A 13,549-nucleotide genomic window follows, 5' to 3' on the forward strand; every position below is an offset into this window, starting at 1 on the left:
GTCATTTTTAATGTATCAAATGTCTATATGCAGAGAAAAGCCTAAAAACTAAGTTTTTTTTATCATTAAATGAAGATATAGCCTAAAGATGTATGCGGGCTTTACGGCATAACCAGGTTTCATTCGCCTGGGCCCATGGGTAGTTGCCCCACCCCCCACCCCACTCTGTCAGCAGGTCTGAGGCTCATACAAGGCCAATAAAGAAAGATTTGTTAAAAAATATTATCAGTATTATCATCATATAATGTCATACAAATCACCAATCTATGAAATACTAACTACTTTAAAGTAAACAATAAAGCCAAATTTGATTGGATCATTATTTACCAAAGATTCTGTCACTAGCTGATTCATATTTTATATTGTATACAGCACTATAGATAAAAACTTATTTGTTATTTCTAACTTTCTTGTCTTAATATGTTTGAAACCTTGAATAAATTATTGCCATTTGTTGTTGTTAAGAGACCTCTGGGTCAGAAGGATACCACGAAATGTTTCACACATATTGTCTTGACAGGATTCTAGTTTGTAAGCTTCTGTAAATTAGCTGGTGAGCTGTAGGTTCTCTAACAGTGAGAACTAAGCATCCAGATACAGGATTGTGCTTTCAAAGGCCTGCAGGCCACCTATTGAGAACCAATGGTTTAAAACACTATTACACTAGGGTTAGATAGTGTATATAAACTAAAACAAATAAGTAGTTCTTGTACAAGTGCCTAAAGTACTTGTAGATATAAGTTGACTTTCTTGTTTTAACTTTGCATGATTTTTTTTGTTTTAGCAGCTTTTTTATCTTGCAAATAATAACACATATTTTGACAACTATATTTGTTCATTTATTAAATAACAGAGCTGCTTTTCTCAATCACATCACTGACATCATTAGTTCTAATTTCATTTTTGTAATACACCAATCACGTATTGACTGCTATTGGAAGTTTAAATTTTTAAACCAGACACTCCATTTTAACTGTCAGTAGGGGGGAAATGTAACATGTACTAATTTTACGTTCTAGGCTGCTGAAGGATTTTTATTTGTTGTAAGCTGTGACAGAGGCCGTATTTTGTTTGTTTCTGAGTCAGTATCCCAGATTCTCAACTTCTCCCAGGTATGACCACTAATCTATATAATGTTTATAATAAAAACAACTAATTATAAAGACTTACCAACAAGTGAAAATCTTCCAAAAGGACAATGGAAGTGTAATTTTCAAGTGAAAAACAGTATTAAAAAACATTTTTATTTTGTGGTAGTTGCAATAATCTCTACATTTTGTTTAACCTTTTCTTAAATACTAATAGAAAATGTTAGTTAATTATTATATATGTATTCAGACCAGTTTCCTGAACCTTAACAGATAACAGTGAAACAAAAAGGGGAAAAAAATAACTTTATTGTAATGTCCGAATATGTTTTCAAAAAGCACATAATTATCAAGAAAAAGAGTATAAAATTATACTTGTGTTACAATAAGATCATAAAGTTTAATCTGCCCTAAAATTTGACTTAATGTCGTCCAGTAGTGTAATCACCAGCTGCTATTGGAAGTCATAAACCCGAGTGTAAGAAAAGGTAATTTTGATTTGACATTTGTGTTTTTGACATTCCTGTGTATTGTTTAAGTAGTTCAGAAACTTACTAACATGCTCAGAACTGGGCTAAATATTCTTTTATGTCTTTTATCTGCTTTATCCTAGGGAGATCTTTTGGGTCAAAGCTGGTTTGATATTCTACATCCTAAAGACATAGGAAAAGTGAAAGAACAGCTGTCATCCTCTGATCTGTCTCCTAAAGAACGTCTCATAGATGCAAAAAGTAAGTAACAGACTTTACTTATTATATACAAATTAATATTTGATTATCTCTTTGTTTAAATGTTAACAAACTGCTAGTTGTTGACAAAATCCCAATGAGACTCTTTTTGAAACCACAGAGAAATGGGGACTATTTGATGCACTTGACACATCCTTGATATCTATAACCCTCGTGTGTTTTATCATTATTTATGTATTATATAATTACTGTTTTTTTTATATATTTTTATAAGTACAGTAACACCAGGGTTGTTCTAATAATGGGAAATGGGAGAGGGGGGGGGGGTTAAAGCCTCCACCTTAAACAGCAATACATGTGAAGGTGTAGATCAAAAAGTACAGCTTTCTAAGCTCTTCAACATCAAAAGCAAGGGGTAGGCGTTTGGTGACTAAATATAACTTTAGATATCATTAGCAGAATCAAATTAAGAATATACATATGACAAATGACTCACAAACCTAAATATATAAATATACTTTCTAGTTGTATTCAAATCTGGCATCCTTCAGGTTATGGATGTTATCCTCTTAAATGGTGTTTATTTTTTAAATAGTTCATAACTTTGACAGAAAGAATACCAAGTATAATTCAGTGCATATTGTCCCCTACTCAAATAATTTAAGTAATTTACATTAAAATCAAGTGTTTATTAAAAAAATAGAAGATATCGGACCTTTTAGAATATTGGGGTGGTTGTTCAACACCTCTGCTTGAATGCTGTTAATGTCTAACAGAGCTCACTATTTGAAATAATTTATTAAATTTTTGGGACTTGATTCTTTCAAGATTTCAAACATTAAAGAACTTCCAATGCATTCTTATGAACAGTTAACTAAAACAAACTTCTGTAATTATCCTCTGATCTTAGTTTAACAAAGTTCTCAGATATCCACTTTCAATAGCCCAAGAATGCCGAGTTTGATAGAATTTCTCAAGCTTTTTACTCACAGATACTCTTATGATCAGTATTTGGTATGGTCACTTTTCATTGAATCAATTTAGTCATACTAACACCACTGTGACCTGATCTTTTTTTTTATTATTGAAATATCTTATAAAGAAGTGTTTTGAGAACTACATTAAGTGATATGATTTTTAAATATGTAAGCGTGATATAAGTATTGTGGTTTATAACATATTTGCATTAATTTAACACCTAAATCACACTTTGTTCTGGAAGATTGTACATAGTAGTTATATTACTTCAACTACTAAGAACAAAATATATACTAACTACTTAGTGATATGTAGTTGATATAGAAGTAAAAAAGAAAAAATTCCATGTGGAAAGTGACTCAGGAAATCTTTACATCGTTTAGTTTTAGAATACTGTTACGTCTCCGTTTGTTAATTAACTTTCCGTAACTTCGTTCCGACGAAACTTTAGCGCTACAAGTCCTTACTTAATAAAACTGGTTTATTCTTTCTGAATATAACTTCACGATACACTTGATTTCAACATTCGCGCTAAAACAAACGCTATAACGAACATTAACTTCAACAATACTTTCTCACTGCAGATCAATTACTCATTACCTACACACATTCTTGTCACGTTGTCACCCTCTTATATATATATACCAGACTACCCTATATCTAGTAATCTCCCGACTATTCCCGAAGGTTCGAGAGGTGGCGTGACACTAGTCACGTGACCTTGCTGACGCAACAATACTAGAACTTCATGTTAATGTATATCCTACTGATCGTGAGATAACATTCACAATGGTATTTGCAGCAAGGTAACTGGCAGCATCTGTGCTCAGCTATTGTTTGTTTCATAAATAAAATAACCTAAAATACTTAACATCACTCCACCTTAATCACTTTCGGTATTAACAGTGCCAATTTTACGCTCACCCACTTCAGAGCCTTTGACGTAGCCCCTACTGAAACACAGAGACCTTCACAATTTTTTTTTTCTGTGTGGATTATACTTGACCAGCCAAAACCTTGATTTCTACAGACTTGTTATGAGCCAAAACTGCAATAACACTACTACTATTGAGCATAGTATGCTTGTCTCTACTTTTGTTGGCTTGATTACTGGTGTACATATCACTTTCTGATCACAATGTAACCCTCAACTCATGTTTGTTTCCTGATAATTTATTTTCACACGACAAAGGGTCTGCACCCCCCTGTAGTATTTTCCTGTTATACCTTATTTCTCACTTCCAGTTAATATATGTTCATTTTCAAATAAAATCTCTGTTGTGAAATTTAATTTACAGCATGTATGTGAAGTTTTGAGTCCAATTAGTGCACTTGTGAAATGTTTATAGTCAAAGAAAAATCACAAATGAAAATCACACATATTAACATGTATTGCTTGCACTCCTTTTATTCTGATTCATGTTCTTTAAGTTTACTGCCTTCTTTGTGACAGTGTTAGCTAGTAATGAATATGAACAAGAAATTAACCTTGAGTAATTTATACTGCAAAGATAATGACAACACAAAAAAATGGTAACTTAGATTTTGTCATAACTTTATTTATGACATAAATTAAGCTTAAATTTTTCACAAATCAATATTCATGTTATTTAAAACTTTACTTGCAATAGGCAAGAAAAAACGATGACTAGAAACACAAGTATTATTGCTTTTTAATATTTTTTGTGCAGGCATATTACCTTTAAGAGATAGGAAGATTGTTAGACATGTTGCAAACTCTGTTGCTGTAATAAAAAATAATGTATTAAGATATTGAAATTCACCAAACATGCCATGTGCAAATCTGTGGTGTTAAGACACACTAAACACAGTACCTCTACAGAATATAATCTTACCACTTATAAGGCAATTCTGATAGAGATTATTTTTATATCAATACACATAAAACACATAATTTATACAGCCTAGCTGGTCTAAAAGGCCAATAGATAATTCAAATCACCCGATTGATAGTTATGCTCATGCAAATTTGTAATGTGTTTTTTTAACCAGATCAAATCTTCAATATTTGTTTTTGTGAAAAATAACATTAATAAAGATTTTTCTGGTCAATAGTGTCTTCAGTAATACATAACACGTGTAATATGAAAAAAAAAAGACATTAAAAAATATTGCACAGAAAACTGTGAGAGGATAGGATTTGAAATAATGTGATATTTGTGAAGTATTATTAATTTGTTTCTCTATAAACATGTTTCATTAGCCATGCTTCCTGTGAAGACTGACATGCCTTCTGGTCAGAGTAGGCTTTGTCCTGGATCCAGGCGGTCATTCTTCTGTCGAATGAAATGTAGGTCATTGGCAACTGTAAAAGAAGAAGCTGATACAACTACAGGTTGCCACAAAAAACGAAAATCACAGAGCTCAGGTTAGTTTTGTGAAATATTATTTTCCTTATCAACCATGTTTCACTAGGCTTTTCCTAACACAAATGAAATAACCTGTAAATAAAACATTGAACCTAAAGTTAAAGTTAATATATTTGCCGAGAGAGAGAGAGAACCAACAATAGGGATAAGACTGAATATTCAATAAAAATAGTATCCTACCCGGGTGGCTTAGCTGAGAGCTTATAATGCTAAACATTGGGTTTTGATATCTGTAGTGAGCACAGTATAAGCAGCTCATTGTTAAGTTTTGTGTTTAACAACAAAACAAACAAAAAATAACGTCTATAAATTAAATTCTGTTGTTTTATTTATTAGCTGTATGTTTTGGCAACAATACTTCCCATTTGACAGATGTATCACAAATTAGCTATTATAGCTTCTAAACGACAGGTCAATTCTAAGTTAAGTTGTTTCTATTGTCTGTTAGTTGTAAGTTTAGGTATTATTGCCTTCCCCATGGCAAGTGAATCATAAATGAGCAGTTATAACTTCTACTTGAAAGATCAACAATGAGATGTCGACTGCCTCTATCAATGATGGGTAAAACCATGTCGGTGTTTGTTTGAACTGTTGATTTAATTACTGTCACTCATAATCTAAAGATATGTTGCTGGTAGTCAGTTGCTTTACACTTGCTAATGGGGCTTGTCATGACCTAATGGTTAGTGTGCCTGAGGTTCCATGTTGTTTCCCATTTTTGCAATATTGAGCTCCTCACTGTGGGGCCATGGATGCATAAGAAGCAGAGGCATCGCTAAGTACTTAAAACATTCTGGGCTCGGGCCCATTTTTTGCATTTCAATATGATATTGATCATGGTTTTCTATTTTGATTTTTCAAGACATCAACTGGGAATTTATGGCACAATCAAATAAATATTAAAAGAATGATGTTAAACTGTCATTATTCAAATCAGGTAGTACAAGAGCTGACAGTAGCATGCTGTTGACTAGCTGCCTTCCCTCTAGTCTATTAGGTCAAAATTAAGAATGGCTAGTGTAGATAGATAACCTTTATATAGCTTTATGTGAATAACCAAAACAAACAATCACTTGACAAATGATCTATAGGTTAATTAATACTATTTAACAGATATTCTCATGTTTAGGGGCAATGCAAGTGCTCTATGCGTAAATTAAGCCTGTAAATAGGTTAAAGACCTTATGCCACTGAATTACACACTTGAATGATGTGAACACTGTAATGGTTCATAGGTATCCCTAAAATTAAAATTTAAGACCACAAATATAAAGTTACATAAAGATCTGTAATAATGAACTTTTTGTTGATTGTAGATGGAGTAAAACATTTACATTTATTTAGATCATCCACATATAAAACAATTAAGGATTTCAGTGTATTTAAAATACTATAAACATAATTACATTACTTAATAGTTTGTTTGATTGTAGTTATGTACAAAGCTACACAATAGGCTATCTGTGATCTGCCCACCACGGGTATCAAAACCCAGTTCCTAGCGTTGCAAGTCTGCAGACATACTGCTGTACCACTGGGGGGCTACTTAATAGTATAAATCTATCTGTAAGATAATTGAATATGTTCTTTACCAGTATTTTTAAAGAATTATTTGTGCAAAATTTGTAATATGCTATATTGGGTTATTTATTTTGAAGTTGATTTGAATAAAAATTAATAGTCTACACACTTTTTCTGGTTTCTGTAAAGAGTGGTTATTTAAAAACTTGTTAAATAATTATAAATAATGTTTTGACTGTAATAATATCATTGAGGAAACACCAGTTAGTGTTAGATTAGCCATTAATATCTTTTTAATCTATTTTAATATTTTACTGGCTGCCTGTTTCCAGGTAGCGTTTAGCAGTTGTTAAAGTACATTCATAACTTATCATCACTTCTAATTATTTTACAAATTGATCCCCATGTTTACTAGTATTATTTGAACTTGAAGCAGGCCTAGTGGTATCAGATAACTGCATGTTAAAAAGTACTACTTAACAAAGTGCCTTATTAGCATTTGTTAGTGGAATAACCATTTAGGTCAGTTGGTGGACAGTTTACCTGATGTATCCTCAGTTTGGGTTTATGTCAAACCCGAGAAAACAATATTGAATTTAACAAAGTAGATGCTATTGAAACATAAACATTAGTGTTGTATTATTAACTAGCTGGAGTACCCGTCCCCTGGATGGAAGTTATGTAAATTCATAATTAATGAAAAGTTGCTTCCCTTATATGTACTTGTAAAAAAAGCCAATAAAAACTGCAAAACACAACATGTGAAATCACACGTTTGCAAGTATCTCCACAAGGACCCAACAAACCTTCATGCCAAATTTGAAGATCCATCAACAGGAGGCAAAGTAGTGGTAAAAAACACCCATAAAAACTGCAAAATGTAAAAACTGAAAATTTGTATGCACCCCTGCATGGACCTTATGAATCTCCATACCAATTTTTTGGTGAAGATCCATCCACACCCTGCAAAGTAGTTACATGGACATACAACAGACAGTACTATTATATTTATATATATAGATAGATAGATATCACTAGGTAACAATATTTGTATTTTACACATAACTGTACATTTAGTGTTATTAGTGTGACAACTTGACAGTAGTGTAAGTAGTATGACTTTACTCTTGATCATATGGCTGTAGGGTATTATTATTTATATTTTACAGATAACTATAGTATGATCTATAGATGACTGTGAATTAAATTGCATTTTTTATAGAATTTGAAAATAATTGCAAGTTCAAATGTATTACTTCTATCTGACAGATCGTAAATATCTGGTCATTCACTGTACGGGCTATCTAAAATCTTGGGCTCCAGCCAAGTTGAATCTTCAAGAGGAAACAGACAGTGACAGCGAGAGCTGTAACCTTAGTTGTTTGGTGGCGGTGGGTCGCGTTCACCCAGGAATTTTACATCCTGAAGCTTCTCAACCAGGACTTGAAGTTAAACCACTCGAGTTTGTCTCAAGGCATGCCATGGATGGAAAATTTCTTTATGTTGACCAAAGGTAATAAGCAATAAAGCATATATCTTTATTTGGGGTAAGGTATATACATAATTACATATAAAACCTTCATCCCAATTAGACATAATTTATTTAAACATCCAGCATTCTTTAATTTCATTATATGCACTTGTTTACTATTTCTAGCTGTCAACTATTCTTCAATTTTCTAATTATTGTCTGAGAAGTAGATTCAGTCCTCATTAAGAACTTTTAATCTAAAGTAAGATTAGATGAGCTAGAATAATTTAAAAAGTAATTATAACTTAATGAAGACACAGCTCCTCCTGGCATTCTGAATTATACCCCTTAGTGCTGTGGCATACTTCAACATCATTACTGACCAGGAGTACTTATCTCACAATCAGTCTATATGGTGATGGCTTATTCTACATGGACAATGCCACTGAACTAGAAATGGGAAGGAGTGGTTCTCTGAATATAATGTCAGCCACCTACCGTGGCTGCCAAAACCCAGAATCTCAACCACATTGAATACGTGAGATGTTCTAGAATGTCTCATCAGATGTAACTCGTATCTAATTAATTACATCTAATGCAGAGCTGCATCAACTCGTGTTGGATGAGTGGTCCCATATGTCCACTGTCAGCTGTGAGCATCTAGTGGAGTCAGTGCTGTGTTGCAAATGTAATTGTCATTGGTGGTGGACTAACCTGCTACTAGAAGTATTCTCTAAATTTTGGATAGGGCAGTGTAGTTTGTAATACAAAAGTATCTGATACTATCATTACCTTGTGAAATTTGCTGTCTGTCTTGTTTTATATGTAAAATAGAATTATATAGTGCTGGTAGCCTTCAGTCTTCTAATAGTCTAGATGTAATTTATTTTGTATAGGCATACAATAGAAAATAACCATATAAATCAGTTTAAATTTTTGCGGTTGTATAGGTGAACTGTTTATCTTTAAACATATGCATTTTGTTGTTAAATAAAACTATGAATTTGTAAAATCTGCATATTTGCTAATAACTTTATATGTTGTTGAACAGGAAAGATTAAGTGATTAGTTAGTTCTGCAGTATAAGTAGTGCCACTTTTATTATGCAAAGACTGATTTGGAAATCTTTGGACAGGTGATTTAAGGTTGTTTTTTCATGATGAGAGAAGGTTGATTATGAATTTAATAGCCTTGTAAACACTTAAATCTTCTGGAAGAGAAATTTGGTACATCTTGAGTAACTTTCAACATTAAGTTACCCAAAATGTTGTCGTCTGCTGACTCTCTTGTCCAGAAGATTCAAAGCTGTTGAAGTTCGTAATAAACTATTTCTCATAAAGACTTATTTAGTTGAAAACTGTTGATTTCTATGATGCATAAATGTAAAGACTTTTTTCTTTTAGATATATTTTTAGGAAATTAATTTGTTTCATTGTTGTTGTATACTTATGCTTTAAATATTACATTTTTTCGTGTTGAGAAGTTTGATTTTCAGGTAATGGGAAGATATCAATTAAAATATTTCTGTGCTTTTTAGCCACAGCATAGTGGCTCATAGAATGGCTTTGAGTTTGTTTTTTTCAAATATAAACTTTTAGCTCATTGCTCCGTCATCTCCTGACTGATTTAAGATCTAATTGCAGTTTTGGACTCAGGAGGTCAAACCCTTTTGACTGATATATATATTCACCACGTACAAGGTCTTATACATTAATTTACTCTAATCCTGCCTAAAAGAATTTCAATTTGAGGATAAGCAGGTAAGAGATCCTGATGAGTAATAAAATGGAACTGGGTATACGCATGCCGCATACCTGGTATTGCTTGCACTCAGAATTATAGCTAATAAAAAGGAAAAACAATGTCTCATATGTTAATTTACTTTAATCCTGCCTAAAAGAATTTCAATTTGAGGATAAGCAGGTAAGAGATCCTGATGAGTAATAAAATGGAACTGGGTATACGCATGCCGCATACCTGGTATTGCTTGCACTCAGAATTATAGCTAATAAAAAGGAAAAACAATGTCTCATGTATTAATTTACTTTAATCCTGCCTAAAAGAATTTCAAGTGCTGTGGCTGTTGAGGACTGCCTCTTGTTTTTTCCAGAACCTTAGAGAAAAGAAATCTTATACTTGTTCTTTTTTTCAGGGCTACTTTAATGTTAGGGTACCTTCCTCAAGAGCTTCTAGGAACTTCTTTTTATGAATATTGTCATCAAGAGGATGTAGCACATTTAGCAGATAGTCATAAGCAAGGTAAGGAAGGCTTATTTCTTCTAGAAGCTAGATATATATATATATATTATTTCTTCCAAACCCACACTCAACTACAATGATGTTGTTTCTGCCAGCTCTTTTATTCAGTCATTTAACTTGAAACTACACATAAAGAAGGATACTACATAAAGCATGTATATCCAGTAAATATCTAGAAAGTAATTATTTTTTTGGTGCATTTTTAACACCACTTGCATATGGTTTAATTTTATGGAATTCATACAGTAATGTTTATGCTTACATTAGCAGATTGATACATCAAAATTCTGTCTGTTTTATCAGAAACTCTTTCAACCAGATGTATCAAAATAAGGTTATTTAAGAACATTCTTTTTGTCTGAATTTATCTTAACACTTGATGATTTGAAAGGTATAAGTAAAATCAAATTTCTAACAGTTTTTTTAATCGCACAGTATTTTAACAGCTGAAAGGTTTGAACTATATTGGTAAAATCTAATTTCCAACAAAAACTTTTAATCTGACAGTTCAGGGTTTGTACAATATTTTAATTCTCAACAACATATTTTTCAATCTGACAAAGAATTTGGTACAGGAAGGTTTGAACAATATTGATATGCTCTATTTTTAATAATGGACGAAGCATTTCGATTAAATATAGAATATTTTTTTATTATCACTAACTTTTCAACACTGTTTCAAGTTGTTTTTTTTATCATATAATATAGCATAAATCCTGTATGCTCTTTATACTATCAAAGACATTAATCTTTATTTGATACAGCTTGTATGTTTCCTCAGAGCTTATGATTCTATTAAAAACATTTCTGGTCAAAGAATTTTGAGTATTCTTTTTTAAACGTATTGTTATTTTAACTTCTTTATTAGGTATTATTTCCAATTTGTATCAAACAATGTTAGGTGCTTAAAAAGCAGTGTTATTTTGACACTTAATATTATTCTTTTAATTTAAGTTTTGTTTGTATCTTGTGTTCAACTTAGTTCTACAAGCAAATGAAAAAATTACAACTCAGAACTATAGATTTCGAACAAAAGATGGATCCTTTGTTTGTATGCAGAGCACATGGAAGAATTTTAAAAATCCATGGACCAAAGAATTTGAATATCTTGTAGCTGTCAATTCTTCAGTTCCGTAAGTGTAAAACTGTAGACATTCGGCTCGTTTGTGTACATATATTAAAAATTAAGAGAATAATGTAAAAATAGTTCTAAAACTTAAATTCCCTAGATGAAAAACTAAAACAATTAATAACACCTCTATAAATTTGTTTATTCTTTCTATATCATCTCTAGAAATCCATCAGCAAAGTTTTCACTTTTCATACAATTGGTTAGAAAGACTGTTTTTTTTTATTTAAATTTTTAGTCCAGTGTTTTGAAATATGAAATTGCTGTTATCCATCAGCAGGTAACTTAATTTGTAATTGCTAGTTTTCGTGCATTTTAATAAAATAAATCAGTTGCTATAACTTTTTATTTATGTATCATTAATATTTTACTGTTGTTTTCAAATACTAAAAGAAGTAAACCATTGAAAGCTTAAGGGCATGCAGACCACTGTCAGTATATCACAGAAACAAGAGGTGGAATATTTAACTTACTGCAGTTTTTATGGCCTTTGCTCTGCAACACAGTCTACATTTTCTTGTTCAACCACATGTACTGCTGGTGTGTGCTTATTAGACTCAGTTAGCCATAAGGTTTATGGACATAAAATGCATGATTGCAATAAGTATTTGGATATATATGAAATTATACTACTCTACTTTCCAATTCAAATTTACTTTTTTGGTGGTACATTCTTAGTTAAACAATAATTTATCTTTTTTTTTTCAAACAAATTAAAATTATTATTTCCAAGGCAGTGGATTAACTAAAGACAAGTACTGTGGTCCTGTATTCATAACTTAAAAACAACAGATATAATGCATATATTTTTACATAAAACTCTGTTACTGACTTTCATACTGTTGAACATATAAACTGACATTATAAATAACAATGAAACTAGGTCACGCAGGAACTTTACACTTTATTTTATTGAATATTGACTTATCAAGCATATTACATACGAGACAGAATATTGTAATGACTTGCATTATTTTTCTCGTAATTATGATAAATCATATTCTAGATAACATGTAAACTTTTAAAGTTTTTCTTCTGTAACATTTAGCGAGAATTTTTTTTTCTTTTCTGTTTTACCAATATCGTAATATTTAAGTGTAATTACATTGTATTCAACTTAGCATGAAGTTGTGATCTATTTAAATAAGCACTTGCTGTTAATACAAAGTTTCAACTTCTATGCCAAACAGAAACACATGTAACTCAGCATTTCATTTGAAGCCTTTATTGAATTATTAACTTATGAAGAATTTAATGAAAATTCTGTTTGGTGCTGAAGGCTTTCCAAATGCTTTATTGTATTTTTTGGTTTTACAAATGTTTTTAAGTTATGTTTCGATGAATCAAACTTGCATTAATTAGTTGGTCAAATATATCTTACAATTAAAAACATTTTTTATCCTATAATGATTATAATTTGTGTTGGATATTCATTAAAAACATATTTTGGCATTAAATGAACAGAGTGATACAGGTTTATAGCTCAAAAGGTGGATCAAAGTAACAGTGTAGTTTTAAGCTTCAATAATCTATGCTATGTATTTTAATCATACTCCTGGATTAATTATCATTAGCTTTACTGATGGGCCTTATATAGAAATTTTCTCACATTATATTCAAATTATCTTGAATATGCACATTAGCAAGCCACATGACAACTACAGCTGATATAAAGTTATGTTGGAATGGCATGTATCAGAACTATTTCTTTACATAGCTTGGCATTTTTTTTACGTAGTATGATGCCACTTAAGGGCCAGGCTTTCTTAAGTGTCCATTTTTTAACTGGAAAATATTGAAAAAAATTCTTCTTCTATAAGTTTGATTTATACAGTTCTTGAAAATATAACTACTGAAAAACTTTGTTCCAACAATCTAGCACTTAGGCTACATTCTGTCATATTTTTACACCTTGATGAAGATGACTACTGTTTTCCACACGTGTTCTCCTTTACCAGATTATATTGTACCTAAAATAAAAAGGCAAAAAGCAAATAAACTGTAAGTAGGTTTTCCCTTCTGCT

At 31.4% G+C, this 13,549-nt stretch overlaps 1 protein-coding gene across 1 annotated transcript in view; it reads left to right on the top strand.

The window, feature by feature from the left end:
- LOC106463092 (protein cycle-like) overlaps window positions 1–13,549 on the top strand; it is a 58,535-nt gene that overhangs the window by 39,033 nt on the left and 5,953 nt on the right. The window contains exons 5-10 of the mRNA XM_013923063.2: window positions 1,020–1,112; window positions 1,702–1,819; window positions 4,980–5,144; window positions 7,936–8,179; window positions 10,290–10,396; window positions 11,379–11,529. Of these exons, the coding sequence (XP_013778517.1) occupies window positions 1,020–1,112; window positions 1,702–1,819; window positions 4,980–5,144; window positions 7,936–8,179; window positions 10,290–10,396; window positions 11,379–11,529 (878 nt within the window). The remainder of the gene's footprint in view (window positions 1–1,019; window positions 1,113–1,701; window positions 1,820–4,979; window positions 5,145–7,935; window positions 8,180–10,289; window positions 10,397–11,378; window positions 11,530–13,549) is intronic.

Source organism: Limulus polyphemus, unplaced genomic scaffold (genome assembly GCF_000517525.1).
Source record: "Limulus polyphemus unplaced genomic scaffold, Limulus_polyphemus-2.1.2 Scaffold1323, whole genome shotgun sequence".
Taxonomy (NCBI): domain Eukaryota; kingdom Metazoa; phylum Arthropoda; class Merostomata; order Xiphosura; family Limulidae; genus Limulus; species Limulus polyphemus.